Consider the following 17,658-nt stretch of genomic DNA (forward strand, 5'->3'; position numbering starts at 1 on the left):
GGGACAGTATAAGGCATAAGGAAAGGGCATACAAAAAGGCAAAAAATGGCATAGATTCTTGCGAATAGGAAAGATACAAAGATCAACAAAGGGTCACAAAACAGATAGTAAGAGCTACGAAAAGAAAGTATGTAAAGAAACTTGCAAGGGATATCAAAACCAATACAAAGAACTTTTATAGTTACATTAAGAAAAAGAGGGTGGTCAGGAGCAGTGTTGGCCCCTTAAAAACTGAAAGTAGGGATATTGTCATTGACAATGGGGAAATGGCGGATATGTTGAACGATTACTTTGCGTCAGTATTTACAGTAGAAAAAGAGGATAGCATGCCAGAAATCCCAAGAAAACGAATATTGAATCGGGGACAGGGATTCGATAAAATTAACATAAGTAAAGCAACAGTAATGAAGAAAATAATAGCACTAAAGAGTGAGAAATCCCCAGGACCAGATGGTTTCCATCCAAGGGTTTTAAAGGAAGTAGGTGAGCACATTGCAGATACCCTAACTATAATCTTTCAAAGTTCTCTAGATTCAGGAACTGTCCCTCTGGATTGGAAAATTGCACATGTCACTCCGCTTTTTAAGAAAGGAGAGAGATGGAAACCAGGGAATTATGGACCAGTTAGCCTAACATCTGTTGTGGGGTAAATGCTGGAGTCTATAATTCTATAATTAAGAATAGGGTGACTGAACACCTCGAGAATTTTCAGTTAATCAGAGACAGCCAGCATGGATTTATGAAAGGTAGGTCATGCCTGACAAACCTGATTGAATTTTTTGAAGAGGTGACCAAAGTAGTGGACAGGGGAATGTCAATGGATGTTATTTATACGGACGTCCAGAAGGCATTTGATAAAGTCCCAAATAAGAGACTGTTAGCTAAGATAGAAGCCCATGGAGTCGAGGGAAAAGTACGGACTTGGTTAGGAAGTTGGCTGAGCGAAAGGCGACAAGAGAGTAGGGATAACGGGTAGGTACTCACATTGGCAGGATGTGACTAGTGGAGTCCCGCAGGGATCTGTCTTGGGGCCTCAATTATTCACAATATTTATTAACGACTTAGATGAAGGCATAGAAAGTCTCATATCTAAGTTTGCCGATGACACAAAGATTGGTGGCATTGTAAGCAGTGTAGATGAAAACATAAAATTACGAAGCGATATTGATAGATTAGGTGAATGGGCAAAACTGTGGTCATCCACTTTGGATCAGAAAAGGATAGAACAGGGTACTTTCTAAATAGTAAAAAGTTAAAAACAGTGGATGTCCAAAGGGACCTAGTGGTTCAGGTACATAGATCATTGAAGTGTCATGAACATGTGCAGAAAATAATCAGTAAGGCTAATGGAATGCTGGCCTTTATATCTAGAGGACTAGAGTACAAGGGGGCAGAAGCTATGCTGCAGCTATACAAAACCCTGGTTAGACCGCACCTGGAGTACTGAGAGCAGTTCTGGGCACCGCACCTTCAGAAGGACATATTGGCCTTGGAGGGAGTGCAGCGTAGGTTTACTAGAATGATACCCGGACTTCAAGGGTTAAGTTACGAGGAGAGATTACACAAATTGGGGTTGTATTCTCTGGAGTTTCGAAGGTTAAGGGGTGATCTGATCGAAGTTTATAAAATATTAAGGGGAACAGATAGGGTGGATAGAGAGAAACTATTTCCGCTGGTTGGGGATTCTAGGAGTAGGGGGCACAGTCTAAAAATTAGAGCTAGACCTTTCAGGAGCGAGATTACAAAACATTTCTACACACAAAGGGTTGCAGAAGTTTGGAACTCTCTTCCACAAACGGCAATTGATACTAGCTCAATTGCTAAATTTAAATCTGAGATAGATAGCTTTTTGGCAATCAAAGGTATTAAGGGATATGGGCCAAAGGCAGGTATATGGAGTTAGATCACAGATCAGCCACGATCTTATCAAATGGCGGAGCAGGCACGAGGGGCTGAATGGCCTACTCCTGTTCCTATGTTCCTATCTACGTGCTACCCATTGCCAATATCATCTAATGTCACAGGGTCAACTTCCACATATACATTGACAATACTCAGCTCCGCTTCTCCACCAGGTCTCTTGACACCACCATTGCCTCCGTACCATCAGACTGCTTGTCTAACATCCAGTCTTGGGTGAGCTGCACCTTCCTCCAGCAAAACATTGGGAAGGTCAAAACCATTGTTAGGCCCCCCTCCCCAGTCACAGTCAGGCTGAACCAGCCTGCTCAGAACCTTGGTGTATTGTCATGACTCCAAGCTGAGGTATTGACCTCATGTCCTCTTCATCACAAAGACAGCCTACTTCCACCTCTATAACACTACAGGAGGAAGAGGGAAGAAAGGTGAAAGGAGATTTGGGGGGGGGGGGGGAAATGAGGGGTGGAGGAGAGAGGAGGAGCAGGGGAGAGGAAAGGAAGGGGGCCAGGGAAACTACCTCAGTGAGGGGGAGGGAAGAGGAATAGAAAAAGTACCTCAGAGGTTAGTGGAAAAATACTTCAGCACAAGTCGGTTGGAAAAGCTGAGTGGGGAGGCAAGTGGGGAAAATAAAAATAACACAAATATAACCCTTGTGCTATACCCTATTTATATATGGCTATGGTTATACTTGTATTATACACTGAGGACAGCTATGAATGACAACATGATAAACTTGCTGTGTTCAAGTCAAAATCACTAATCTTTCAGTGTGGATGTCATCACACATCAATGATAAATGATCATGCTGGCTGACGTCTGCTGTGACATCTGCTGTCAAGTAACATTTTAAAAAACATAATTGCACTATATCTTATATAAATAAAAGAAGAATTTGAAAGCTGTTCACAAAGCATACACTCCCAAATTTTGATTTCTGCCCCATTGCTCCCTCAGGTTTGATCCCCTTCCTCAGCACTGCTCTTGGGCTCCCTCCTCATGCAGGACCCCTACTTTCACTTATTCCACTGCTGCACATTGCAGGAACGCCTGATCTCAAGAGTTGTAGCATTCATAACTCGAGTAGCAACAGAAAGTAGGAATACTATACTGACATTGATCTTTGTCCAATGCAGACAGTTGGCATATATGATGGTAAGGGGAACAGTGTTTAAAATATTTTTATTTCTACAACTGTTTTAGGTGTTCAGTTATTACAGGGTAGAATTGATCCTAATATCGGAGTAGCTTTATTATTGTAATATTAGGGTTTGTTTCAATGTTAGTGTGTGTGCTGAAAACTTAAAACAGCCAGCTTTGGTAAATTTAAATTTCCTGGAATTTGAGAGTAAGGAAAATATTCCATGCAATCTCAAAATTAGCACCTCTCTTATAGCTGCTGCAATATTTTCTCAAAAGAAAAATACACTGCAAATTTTCATATTGAGTATTCATTAACTACTGTGTAAACTACTTTCAACAATATTTTGCATACAATCCTGCAGATTAAAATTCAGATTCATGAACACAACGCACTGATGCCCTGTAAGGCACTGGGTGCTGCTGCAAGTGTCATGCTAATTACAGCATTACAACAATACAATGAACTCAAGAGTTGCCAAGGCACATTATACAAATGATAATTAACTTTATTAAAAGATGAAAAAATGTAAAATGAAAAAAACAATTGTGTAAGTATTGTTATAAGTAACTGGCAAATCTGTTGAAGATCAGCTGGATTCCTTAAGGACTGTACTATTAAATGAAACATCAAGTGCTAATGCAATCCTAGAGCAGTATGATACCTGACTATGAAATGAGCAGAATCATCAGGGATCCATTTCATTTACTATATTGCTTCTTGCATTAAAATCCATTAACTACACTGCAAAATTAATAAGACTACTGACAGTTACATTTAGCCATGAGCACCTTTAGCAACCAGTCCAATGTCAGAAGCTATTGCTCCTGCAATATTTATATTTTATAGTGCTCAGTTTTTGCCTAAACTCTAAAATTCAGGCTTCAATTTGTCATTTTATTCTTCAAGTGGAAACATCTGTCATATACTCAAATGGTAAAACCATTTTTAGAATACAATGTAATTTTACACAAAAATGTCATTGATACACTGGGGAGAGCTCAAAAAATGTTACAAAGACATATTTGAGATGTTGTGGGAGCATACAAAAAAAGAGTCAGAGAGCTAATCTGGTTTTGACTGCAGAAAGGTGATTGATGGCGGTGGGGTAGGGAGAAGGATTAGGAAAAAAGACCTAGATCTTTAAAATGGAGAAGCATGCAACCAAGTTACTTTTCTTGAAACGAGATTGTCGATTTTGTGAATACAAGGCAAAAATGAACAGGACAGGAAATTAGAATTTACCACCCCCTCCTCCACCCACCCCAATTCTCAGAAGTGTCACAGAATAGACTCCTAGCAAAATCAGTTTTTGCATAGAACGTACAGCACAAAAACAGGCCATTTGGCCCATCAGGTCCATGCTGGTGTTTATGCTCTACACGAGCCTCTTCCCTTCCTACTTCATCTAGCCCTATTTAAATTATTGTTTAATTATGTAAATCAACTATTAAAGGACTAGATAAATATCTCACTAAAACAAGGTTTGATGGTTTTAAGGATTAAAATACAGATATAGATGATCAAATACTTCAACATAATGGTTTCTAGTGCTGGTGGTGGGAGTACAGGGACCATGAAATGTTGTTGATCTAATGCTTCTGCACTAGGTTGAATAAGGTAAGTTGTTATTATTAGACTGATACTCAGAGTTTCACCAGATTACCTTAGGGTCCAAGTTAGAAATGTCTGAGTTTTATCTTTTTGGAAGTTGGGTTGGTAAACTGGACGGATGAGATCTTGTGAAAGTTTTACTAATGATTTAAACATTTTTTTTGGAAGCCAATTTAATTTAGTTGATTAAAGGCCATTAATTTAATTTCCCTTAGACGGCTTCCTTTATAGTATCATAGTTGGTACAGCAGAGGGGGTCAAGTCAGCCCATCGTGCCTGTGCCGGCTCTTTGAAAGAGCTTTCCATTTAGTCCCATTCCCCTTCCCTTTCCCCGTAGCCCTGTAATTTTTTTCCTTTCAAGTATTTATCCAATTCCCTTTTGAAAGGGACTATTGAATCCGCTTCCACCACCCTTTCAGGCAGTGCACTCCAGATCATTACAACCCGCTGCGTTAAAAAAATGTTTTCTCATGTCGCCTCTGGCTCTTTTGCCAATCGCCTTAAATCTGTGTCCTCTACCGACCTTTCTGCCACTGGAAACAATTTCTCTGCATTTACTCTATCAAAACGCTTCATAATTTTGAAATTATCAAATCTCCCCTGAACCTTCTCTGTTTCTCTAGTCTCTCCACATAACTGAAGTCTTTCATCCCTGGTGCCATTCTAGTAAATCTCTTCTACACCCTCCCTAAGGCCTTGACATCCTTCCTAACGTGTGATGCCCAGAATTGAACACAATATTCCAGCTGGGGCCTAACGAGTGGTTTATAAAGGTTTAGCATAACTTCCTTGCATTTGTACTCTATGCCTCTATTTAAAAAGCAATGGATCCTGTATGCCTTTTTTAACAGCCTTCTCAACTTGTCCTGCCATCTTCAAAGACTTGTGTACATACTCCCTCAGGTCTCTGCTCCTACATCCCCATTAAAATTGTACCATTTAGTTTATATTGCCTCTTCTCATTCTTCCTACCAAAATGCATCACTTCACACTGCTCTGCGTTAAATTTCATCTGCCATGTGTCTGCCCATTTCACCAGTCTGTCTATGTCCTCCTGGAGTCTGTTACAATCCTCCTTACTGTTAATTACATTTCCAAGTTTCACGTTATCTGCAAACTTTGAAATTTTGCCCTGTATACCCAAGTCCAGGACATTAATATATATCAAACTCACTTTATCCCAGAAAGTGACTAAATTAAAAATTAAGAGTTGATCAGGGTACTGTAAGTCTTAAATTCGGCAATTTCTAGGTGCCATTTGTGAAGTGTTGAATAACCACAACCAGAGCATCCCAATAATGTGTGGTATATTTGCTGGTTGAAATAAAACGGATATTGACTTTGAGAACTTTTGTCATTCACATACGTTGCTTATGCCTGACTACTGGACTATACTATCCATTATACTCGACAATTGAATCCTAATAAAGGCATAACTTGTTTGCCAAGAAATGTTATCTAGGTCCAAGCGTTTTAAGTTATTGTGCTGGCAATGATAATTATTCTAGCTGCAGTTCTTCTGATATTTCAGGTGAGATTTTTCATTTAGAACGATTTGATTTTGGTTTGTTCATTATTTATCAGCAAACAATACATGGAAAAAAATTAAAAGGTGAATTTTGTTTTCAAGACACGACATCGTGGCTGGCTTTCTGGTCGGGGAAACTTCTGCCACGTTTCCGAGGTTAAACTCTGTAGCACAACATTTCTTCAGGTAGTCTCATCTCCCAACACCTCCAATGCTCCACTAAAATCACTGAACAGTGAGACTTAGCACCTACTTCAGGATCATTGTGAAGATGGTGGTTACAATTAGGTTGGCCAGTGTGTTGTTAGGTTTCTAAATATATACAAGTGTGTAATCTTTCAATACACAAGGATTAAACTGTTGTAGGATCTTATATTGGGGCACTTATTTATTTGAACCTTATCAGCTCTCTCACATACAATGACTTACTTTGAAGGTCAGTGATTGTTACGTGGGCAAGTGCGGCATCCAATTTTGTGCAAAGCATGATCCAACAAGCGGCAATAAATAGTTAGCCTGTATGTTTGATGTTTGGTTGAGGAAGGAATGTTTGCCAGGATAGAGAGTGCGTCACAATCTCATTTAAAGGGCAATCCTTGAACAATGAAAGGCTCCCTCACCATTGCACTGGAGTGTTAGTCTAAATTGACGTGCTCAAATTCTGGAGCGAAGCTTGAATCTTCTGATTCACAGATGAAGGCTACCAACTAAGCCAGGCTGACATCTGAAGCATGGTTTCTGCACGAAAGGGCTTTCACAACATAATGCAATTTTTAACTAGGGTCAATTTAAGAATAAAAATGTTGTTTAAGGTTTAGACTAAAATTTACCACTACTTTCCTCTGTAATCTGATTACTCTTACCTCTAACTGTTCATCTTCCAAGAGTTTTATAACTAGCCATCTTGTGTCTTGGACTGCCTGTTCATTGTCCAAAAAAATAAACAGGTTGTAGAACACCATGGTCTGGAGGTAGGTTAGAACAGTGTATTTTGCATGCCAAGAACTGCTCTCTGATGTCTGTGCAAATAAAAACAAACAATTAGGTTTTTGAAGGTTAAATAGGCAACCAGTTAATTACATTCAACACATTCCCAGCGTAATAGTTCCCAAATGTCCTACAATTTGATATTTTACACAAAATCAGTACATTCCACAGTAAAGCAAAAGCTACAAACATTGACCCTATAAGTTAAAGCTCTGCAGTCCTGCCACATCCAGTCACAAATGGTGGTGGAAAAGTAAGCAACTAACAGGAGGAGGAGGCTCCATGAACATCCTCAATGGTGATTAAACTAGATGAATATTTTAAAAATCTTTTATAAAGTAGGGCACCCAAAACTGGACACGATATTCTAACTGCAGCCTAACCAATGATTTATATAGGCTTTGAATGACCCCGTTGCTTCTGTACTCTGTGCCTGTAATACCTAGGATTCCATATACTTTTCCCCTACAGCTTTATCCACTTGCCCTTCCACTTTTAAAGACTTGTGTTTCTGAACTCTTAAGTCTTTACTCTTTACTCTGTTTAAAGATTTACCATTAAGTGTATATTTCTTCTCCTTATTCTTCAACCTTTCACTTCTCCTCACAATTTAGTGCAGAGAAATGTGAGGGTCAAATTGATGAGTACACTTTTATGATGGCAAGTGCAGTCTTTATGTTTCTGCCAAGATGACAAAATATTCAGAGGGAATAGGGAGGAGTAGTAATCAAAGATTTCATTATAGTACCACAATATACAATAATAGAGGGAATGGTGCAAAATATGAATCTATTTGATTAGTGTTAAAGAATAAGGCAAATGTTACTACAGAAAGTATGTTATAGACAACCCAGCAGTGAAAAGGAAAGAGGAAGAAATACATTAACAAATTAGAGAAAAATACATGAACAGGACCATAATAATGGGCTACTTTAATTATCCAAAGATAAATTGGGATAAAAGTAATGCAAGTGGCAAAAAAAAGGAGAAAGGGTTTCTACCATGTGTCCAGAACTGGTTTCTAGATTAGTACATTTTTAATTCATCAATAAAGGAGGCAGTGCTGGAACTAGTTTGAATAAATGAACTGGGCAAGGAGGTAATTGAAGGGTGAGGGAACATCTAGGAAACAGCAACCATAGAATAATTAGATTCAATATAAAAATTGAGGAGAGAACAAAAGATAAAGTGGCTCGACTGGAAAACGCCAATTTCAACAAGATAAAAAAAAAATTAGTCAGGATAAATTATGAAAAAAAACTGGCAGATAAGACTGGACAAGAAATTGGAAAGGTTCAATTAGGAGATGGTTAGTTATGAGCTAGATATTTTATCACAGGAAGTAAAGGGGGTGAATCTTAAGTTGGAGCTGCTTGGATAAGCAGAGGAAGTCAAATTAAAGTGAGACTTAAAAACAAAGCTAATGACAAATCTAGGGCTAATAACATAAAATCAAGTGGTGTATAGAAAATATAGAGGGGAGCAAAAAATGATTAGAAAATGTAAGAGAGTGTATGAGGAAAAAACTGGCAGTTAATAAAAGGAAATAAGAAAGGATGTTATATCACGATAATTAATGAAAAAATAGGGCCGATTGGAGATGAAAAGAGAAATCATAGAGGGTGAAGGAATGATGGAGATACTAAATGAGTATTTTACTTCAGTTTTCACAGAAGATTGCGGCAGTTTGAACTAAGGGGTACAAGGAGAGCGCTGGACAATTTAACTTGATAGCTATAAAATAGTAGTACTGAAAAAAGATTGGTGGCACTCAAGTGGAAAAGGCACCAGGTCCTCAAGGCAAGCATTCTTAGAATGGTGAAGGAAGTCAGAGATGAAATAGTAGAGGCTCTGGCCACAATCCTTCAAACATCCTTGGATATGGAAGTTATACCAGAGAACTGAAGGATTGCTAATGTAACATATCTCTTCAAAACGGGAGAAAGGGATAAACCAGATAGCTATAGAGCAGTCAGCTTAACATCGGTAGTGACTAAGCTTCTAGATGCTGCAATACCAGATAAATTAATACTCACCTAGAATGACATACAAGCACAGCCAGCACATATTTGTCTGACCTGCTGAATGTTTCCAGCACAGCATTTTTTGTTTTTATTTCAGATTTCCAGCAACTACAGTACAAGCTTTTTGTTTTGTAAAAGGCAAATTGTACCTAACAAAGAGTTATTTGAGAAATAAGAGCAAGTATTGATAAAGGAAATGTCATAGGTGTTTTGAATGTAGGTTTTCAAAAGGGGTTTGATAAAGGTCCACATCGGAGGCTTGTTGATAAAATTAAGGCGAATGGTATTAGAGAGAATATGGCATTATGGATGGGAATTTAATTAAAGGACAGAATGCAGTAGTGATTAATTGATGCTTTTCTGACTGCAGAGATTCCCCTAGTGGTCAATATTGGGACCATTGCTCTTATATATAAATGATCGTATCACTAACATTAAAACTTAGATTTAAAATGCTGAGGGAAAAAAAACCAAAAGTACTATACTGAGACTCATTAAACATTTACTTTGTCTGCAAAGACCTCAATCAACTGATCTAACTGCTAAATCTCTGATGTCAATGATGAACTGTGTACCAGTTTAACAGTTCAGATCATTTTATCCATACTATCTAGAAAACTGACAGATGTACAGGTTTGAAAAATAGTACTGTGCATTCAACCGGCTCACTCACTTATAAACCCGTGACTTCCCCTACCTAGGAGGACAAGGGTAGCAAGCTCCCCTCCAAGTCGCGCACCATCCTGCCTTAGACATATGTCACTGTTCCTTCATTGTTGCTGGGTCAAAATACTGGAACTCCCTACCAAACAGCACTGTGGGAGGACCTTCACCATAAAGACTGCAGCGGTTCAAGAAGGCGGCTCACCAACACCTTCTCAAGGGCAGCTAGGGATGGGCAACGAATACCGGCCTTGCCAGCGACCTCTACATGCCAAGAATGAATAAAATTAATTTGATCCAGTGGGACTCATAACAAGCCAGTTTCAGCTGAAGAATGCCCTGTGCATACTGGCATTTACCTTAACTATACAATTTCTTGGATTCTTTTCCTGGAGAGAAGAGGTTTTGCCGTAAACAGAAAAGTTTCCTGATCGTCTTTTCCAGTTTCAAAAACTTAAATTAAAAGGATAGACACATCAAAATGCACGATTTACCTGTTTTACAACATCTAGCACCATAAACACTTGTTGGGGATACAGCAATCCCTGAGACATAAGTGATAGACACATCTTTGCATCCCTTTTAAGTTCATCATAGTTCTCATCATTTTCCACAGGAGCAATCTAAAATTATGAAAAAATAAGGAAAAGTAATTTAAGGTCTCAGTTTCAACACTTAAGTAAACTAACAGATAACTTAGAATGTCAACTGGACAGATCAATTTGGCAAGAATAATGCTGAAAATGAAATTTGAACTTTTTGCCACAGAGAACTAAATTTCCTCTAAATGAGCATGGGGAATAATGCTTTTCGAGAGTATTTTTTTAAAAACCTCACCACCAAAAATTTAAATTCTAAAACTTGAAGGAAATTAACCTTACAAATTGTTTAAATTCACTTGTAGTTTCAACCAATTAGTAATGGAAGAGTAATAACAGGCAGCAAAATATCAGACAGAAAACAAACACAGAGGTGAAAGGACAACAATACTGCCAATAATTAAATCAGAGGACTGGATTTGTTTTCCGTTTGATCAAGCTGGAAGTGGCTCCCTCCAACTAAAGGAGGGTGGCATGGTTATACCAAAGTTTGCAGCACTAGTATTCAGGCTGGAAGGATGAGTTTGACACCTATGTACTGTGGGAAAGTGTTGGATGGAGGCCACAGGGAGGATGAAAAATCAGATGGGATGTCTTGTCCGGGCAGTACCTTGTGCTTGCATAGGGGATAAAGGGCATTGGCAGATGCAGGCCATCTGCCCCTTGGCAGCAGAGACATGACACCAAATAAATTATACACGACAAATCACATTTAAGAAACAGGTCCAACCACTGTACATGATTTCTTCTCAAATGTACAAAGTAAATTAAAGTGTGAATATGAACACTAAGATTAGAACATACCTTAAATAAAAGTGGCATGAGATGGAGCTGTTCTGCAATTGCTGTAGAGAATGACCTTCCTGCACTTGCCATTAACCACTTCAGCACTGTAAAACAAAAACAAAGCATGCAACTGGTTAGGATTAAAAACAAGCCTGTCCTGCCAAACGGTGCATACACACATACAACCTTTGGAACAGAATATGAAACAGTACTAACAAATGCCACAATACAAGAACAGTCTTCTCACTACTGACATTAACATGTTTTCAAGCAATAGCATTTGATGAGTATCAAGCAATACTGTATGTTGGCGTAACGATCAAGCTATAAATGCAAAAACAGATGAAAAGCTTCTTAAAAAAATTAAAATACTAGATTTCCCATGGCATTGCCCATGGATAGTTGTGGACCTAGAGCGAGGTTTTTTGGCATTTACTACAATCCCTAAATGCAACTGTAGTTTGCACATCATTATAACTGAGCAAATATATTGAAGCAATATATATGATTGACTCAAGGTAAACATATTACATACTTTATCGATACTGGAAGATACAGGCCTCACAGATAGAATATTTGTTATGTTATTTACTTGCTACCATACAAAACCTAAGTAATAGCTTGGTTCCTCCTGCTCCCACAGTGGATTTCTAATATTTGTTTAAGATGCAAGTAGTTGATTTATTTATTTTTCCCTTCTGGAAACTTTCCTCTCAGGGATTTGAAGACAAGGATTTTGAATTTAATGCACTGGTGGTCAGGAAACTAGTATAGGTCAGCAAGGAAAGGGAAGATGAATGAGTTGTACTTTATGTACAGGTACGGTAGTGCTGTGGTTATGTTACTGGAATAGTAATCCAGAGGCAATGGATTAATAATCCAAAGAATGTGAATTCAATTCCTGTTGAGTATTTGAACTCAGTGAAAAAAAAATCTGGAAATAAAAACCTGGTATCAGTAAAAAAGTGACCATGAAGCTGGGGGATTGTTGTAAATACACAACTGGTTCACTGATGTTCTTCAGGGAAGGAAATCTGCCCTCCTTACCTGGTCTGGGCTACACGTGACTCCAGGTCCACATCAATGCGATTGACTCTTATCTGTCTTCTGAAGTGGCCTAGCAAGCCACTAAAAAGAATAACACCGTCACCACATGGGTTGCAGTGGTTCAAGATGGAGGCCCCACCACCATCTTCTCAGGCTATGGATAATAAATGCTGGCCTTGCCAGCAATGCCCATATTCAGAGAATGAATAACAAAAAATGTCTGTTTATAGGCAGTGGAGGATATGAGGCTAGCAAAGCAGATACTGGAAAAATCGAGTATAGAGGTGATAAAGGCATACACAATGTTTTCAACAGTGGATGGACTGAGGTGCAGCAAAGGTTGACAATGCTGTGGAGGTGGAAATAGGCAGCATTGCTTATGGATGGTATGCAGGGTTTGAAACTCAGCTCAGGGTTAAACAGGACACCAATGTTTCATTTGTCTCGTTCAGCTTAACCAAATGGCCAGGGAGGGAGAATCAGTGGCAAGGTAGCAGAATTTATGATGGGGGCTAAGAACAAAGGCTTCTATTTGCCCAATTTGAAGAAGTTTTAACTAATCTCGAACAATGTTAGGCAGAGGAGTGGCTCAAGCCTAGGACAGAGAATTTAAGCTGAGAAATAGCGCTAACGGTGAGGAGGCATCAAGGGAGGTATGGTGCTGGAGAAGAGGGAGGTGAAGGGGGCATAGCGAGTTGAGAAGATGAAGAAGGGAGAGCTCAAAGAGCCAAAAAGGAAAGCTGGATGTAGAGGGCTTGGGTGCAGAGTGGCAGGCAAAAGGTGCAGGTGAATGGATATAGTGGAAGATTTTAATTTACATGGACCAGTAGTAGAGATCTAGGAATAGCAGGGAGGGAACCCAGGATAAGGAGCTGATACTGGTGCTTCTGTAGCCTGCTTCCTTATTTTTCCCATCATGATTTGCCGGGCGGATTTAAGAACCAAACAAATTTATCAAACGGATCCTGAATCAAGTGCAGGACCCTCATTTTAATATTTTAATGCAGTCAGTACTCGTTGTTGGTGGATACCAATGCCACCTAAAAAAAGGCCCCGACGAACTTAGCAGGCTGAATATAGAAAGTTCAGAGGGGAAGTGAAAAAGGGAAGAAGAGGGGTAAAAGAGAGAGTATGTGAATAGACCAGCGGCAAACATAAAAGGCAATCCAAAAAGTCTCCCGTAGGCGTGTGAACAGTAAACGGGTAGTAAGAGGAGGGGGTGGGACCGATCAGGGACCAAGATCATCTACTCATGGAGGCAGAGGGCATGGCCGAGGTGCTAAGTGAGTCCTTTGCATCTGTCTTTACCAAGGAAGAAGATACTACCAGAGTCTCAGTAAAGGAAAATGTAATTGAGATACTGGATGGGCTAAACATTGATAAAGAGGAGGTACTTGAAAGGCTAGCTATACTTAAAGTAGATAAGTCACCTGGACTGGATGGGATGCATCCTAGGTTGCTGAGGGAAGCAATGGTGGAAATTGTGGAGGTACTGGCCATAAACTTCCAAATATCTGTAGATACAGGGGTGGTGCCAGAGGACTGGAGAATTGCAAATGTTACACCCAGTGATGGGGAAACTTTTAGAAACGATAATCCGGGACAGAATTAGCAGTCACTTGGACAAGTGTGGATTGATAAGGGAAAGCCAGCATGGATTTGTCAAAGGTAAATTGTGTTTAACTAACCTGATAAGAGTTTTTTGATGAGGTAACAGAGAGGATAGATGAGGGCAATGCGGTGTAAATGGACTTTCAAAAGGCGTTTGATAAAGTGCTGCATAATAGGCTTGTCATCAAGATTGAAGCCCATGGAATAAAGGGGGCAGTAACAGCATGGATGCAAACTTGGCTAAGTAACAGGAAACAGAGAGTAGTGGTGAACGGTTGTTTCTCGGAATGAAGGGAGGGGTACAGTGGTGTTCCCCGGGGATTGGTACTAGGACCACTGCTTATCTTGATGTATTTTAATGACTAGGACTTGGGTGCACAGGGCACAATTTCCAAATTTGCAGATGACACAAAACTTGGAAGTGTTGTGAACAGTGAGGAGGATAGTCATCGACTTCAAGAAGATATACAGAGGCTGGTGAAATGGACGGAAACGTGGCAGATGAAATTTAATGCAGAAAAATGTGAAGTGATACATTTCGGTAGGAAGAACGAGGAGAGGCAATCTAAACTAGAGGGCACAATTCTAAAAGGGGTACAGGAACAGAGAGACCTAGGGGTATATGTGCATAAATCGCTGAAGGTGGCAGGGCAGGTTGAGAAAGTGGTTAAAAAAGCCTGGATCCTGGGCTTTATAAATAGAGGCATAGAGTACAAAAGCAAGGAAGTCATGATGAACCTTTATAAAACACTGGTTTGATCACAATTGGAGTATTGTGTCCAGTTCTGGGCACCGCACTTTAGGAAAGATATGAAGGCCTTAGAGAGGGTGCAGAAAATATTTACTAGAAAGATTTCAGGGATGAGGGACTTTAGTAATGTGGATAGACTGGAGAAGCTGGAGTTGTTCTCCTTGGAGCAGAGAAGATTTGATAGAGGTATTTAAAACCATGTAGGGTCTAGACAGAGTAGATAGAGAGAAACTGTCCCCATTGGCAGAAGGGTCAAGAACCAGAGGGCATAGATTGAAGGTGATTGACAAAAGAACCAAAGGTGACATGAGGAAAAACTTTTTTATGTAGCGAGCGGTTAGGATCTGGAATGAACTGCCGGAGGTGGGGGGGGGGGGGGGGACGGTGGTGGAGGCAGAGTCAATCATGGCTTTCAATAGGGAACTGGATAAGTACTTGAAAGGAAAGAATTTGCAGGGCTACGGGGATAGGGCAGGGGAGTGGGACTAACTGGATTGCTCTTGCATGGAGCCAGCACAGACTTGATGGGCCGAATGGCCTCCCTCCAAGCTGCAACCATTCTATGATTCTGTGATTGGCCTGACTGCAAGCATAATTTGGGCACAGGCTGTCACGCTGCTAAATTCGACATTGTTGTATCCATTTTACGACCGTAAATCAGGCGTAATGTTGAATTTATGTCCCAGTATGTCTAGCTCACCTTTCCTGTCCATCACACTTCAGACATCATACACCATTTAATGCAAATTTATGTGTGACAATTGAAAAAAAGTGTTCAAAAAAATTAAAGAGAATGCACTCAGTGTTTATCTATCACTTAGTCTTTGCAGTCTTGAATGGAGACAGCTTCACTTTGGTAGAACAGTACATTGTTCACTATAATGTATATAGCTCCTCTCCCTATAAACATCTCATCATCTGACTTACCCTGGCTTGAAAAGCGAAGCTCAGGTTAACAAATCTCCATCTTAGCAACCAACAATCACAACTATACTCCAGACCATAAACTACCCATTGAAGATTAATAAACTCATCATGAGATAATTAATTGCCGACCTGTTTTCAGAAGTTTGATGGCCTGGGTTCTTTCATCTTGTTCCCCAACACCATTTTCCTCAACAATGTGATTTTGTATCTCTTCATCAATTTCCATAAGAGGCTTAAGTTGGCCTAAGATACGGCCAGTGAAGTCAGAGACGTGTGGCGACAGCGTTGGATTTGAATTAGGTAGGGTGATGTCTATCATGAATAAATACGTTAGAACGCTGTAAAGAGAATATTTAAAAAGTAAAATGAGTAAAGGAATAGTGTGTTGCAAAATTCTGTTATAAATTATATTGTATAATAACGAAACTCCTGAACTTCAGTGACATTTAACAGATAAAAGGATTTTAGAATCATTGTTGAAGAGCAGTTGGGAATACAAATTCCAGATATATTTTTCCGGTTTGTATGTATGTGTGAATTATTTTAGAGAACTAATCATTTGGTAAAAAGTGTTATTTACTGAATATATGGATCAGAAGAGTTTGATGTTCAATCTTTGGTCTGTAATAAATTAGCTGATCTCATGCAGGGTGGCGGTTGAGAGCGAAAGCGCGAGAGACGGGGTTTAACGTCTCATTCGAAAGATGGCACCTTCGACAGTGCAGCACTCCCTCAGTACTGCACTGGAGTGTTAGCCTAGATTTTTGTGCTCAAGTCTCTGGAGTGGGGCTTGAATCCACAACCTTCTGACTCAGAAGCAAGGGTGCTACCACTGAGACACAGCTGAGAAAGGGAGAAGGAGAGAGGGAGAGGGAAAGTGAGAGAAAGGGAGTTTAAAAAAAAAATCATTCTTGGGATGTGAGCATTACTGGCAAAGTTGGCATTTATTGCCCATAGCTAGTTGCCCTAAGGAAGTGGTGGGGGCCTTCCAGCAGTTTGATACAACTGAATGGCTTGCTTGGCCACTTCAGAGGGCAGCTAAGAGACAAACACATTGGTGTGGGATTGGAGTAATACATACGCCAGACCAGAAAAGAACAACAGGTTTCCTTCCACAAACAACATTAGAGAACCGGTTGGGGTTTTACAACAGTTTCGTGGTAACATTTACTGATACCAGCTTTTTACTGCCAGATTTTTTTAAACTCAATTCAAATTTTCAAACTGCCATGCTAGGATTTGAACTCATGTTCTCTGGATTATTAGTTCCAGCCTCTAGATTTCTAGTCCAGCAACATAATCACTACACTACCGTAACCCCTATATAGGAGTACGAGAGAGAAAGGCAGTGACAGAGAAAGGTGGTGGGGGGGGGGGGTGGTGGTGGAGAATGAGAGAGATTGAAATTTAATCTTTTATATGAGGTAAACAGCCCTACTGTTTTCCTCCCAGTTACCATGAGTAACACCATGGGACATCTATAGTAAATGCTAAGTTCATTACATTGTTTCATTAGCATCACAGTATTAATGGCAAGTACAATAGAGTCACTCCAAAGTGGCCATTGTAAATTAAAAACTATGTCCATTCTAGCCATGCTTTTTAGTATGAGGTGACTGTAGAATTCATAATACATCTTAAGCTTGTGCAATTTAATACTTGAATGGAGATTCAGAACAATTTAAATATCACTCACAACTGTATATATACACATTTTAGAAGAACAAGATATTGCAACATTTTTATTCCTACTATTTAAAATCCTGATAAGCACTCACCTTCCTATCCTTTCTCGCACATTTTTATAGACCTGTGTGAGTTTGGGCTCAAGGTACTGAAGGAGCCTGTGCATCAGTTCAGGTACTCTCCATTCTTGCTGCGCCAAACCACCCTGCAACACGTATAGTCGGCTAGTAACAGAACACAAACAACGTGAGCTGGTAAATGATTGTTTTCATTTCTTGTAAATCAAGGAAAGTGAATACATAATATTTTCTTTTTGATTACCAATTACAAGCATGGTCTTCCTCATTCTTTCATTGATGTTGACTTTTCACATACAA

The 17,658-nt window shown here is 39.6% G+C and overlaps 1 protein-coding gene across 3 annotated transcripts in view; it reads right to left on the reverse strand.

Annotated features, from left to right (window-relative positions):
- LOC137324564 (proteasome activator complex subunit 4-like) overlaps nt 1-17,658 on the reverse strand; it is a 163,713-nt gene that overhangs the window by 13,094 nt on the left and 132,961 nt on the right. For all 3 annotated transcript variants that reach the window (XM_067988995.1, XM_067988994.1, XM_067988993.1), the window contains 5 exons: nt 17,374-17,505; nt 15,725-15,933; nt 11,278-11,363; nt 10,369-10,497; nt 7,064-7,219 (listed from right to left, as the gene is read on the reverse strand). In XM_067988995.1, the coding sequence (XP_067845096.1) occupies nt 7,064-7,219; nt 10,369-10,497; nt 11,278-11,363; nt 15,725-15,933; nt 17,374-17,505 (712 nt within the window). The remainder of the gene's footprint in view (nt 1-7,063; nt 7,220-10,368; nt 10,498-11,277; nt 11,364-15,724; nt 15,934-17,373; nt 17,506-17,658) is intronic.

This window comes from Heptranchias perlo, chromosome 8 (assembly GCF_035084215.1).
Source record: "Heptranchias perlo isolate sHepPer1 chromosome 8, sHepPer1.hap1, whole genome shotgun sequence".
Lineage (NCBI taxonomy): Eukaryota > Metazoa > Chordata > Chondrichthyes > Hexanchiformes > Hexanchidae > Heptranchias > Heptranchias perlo.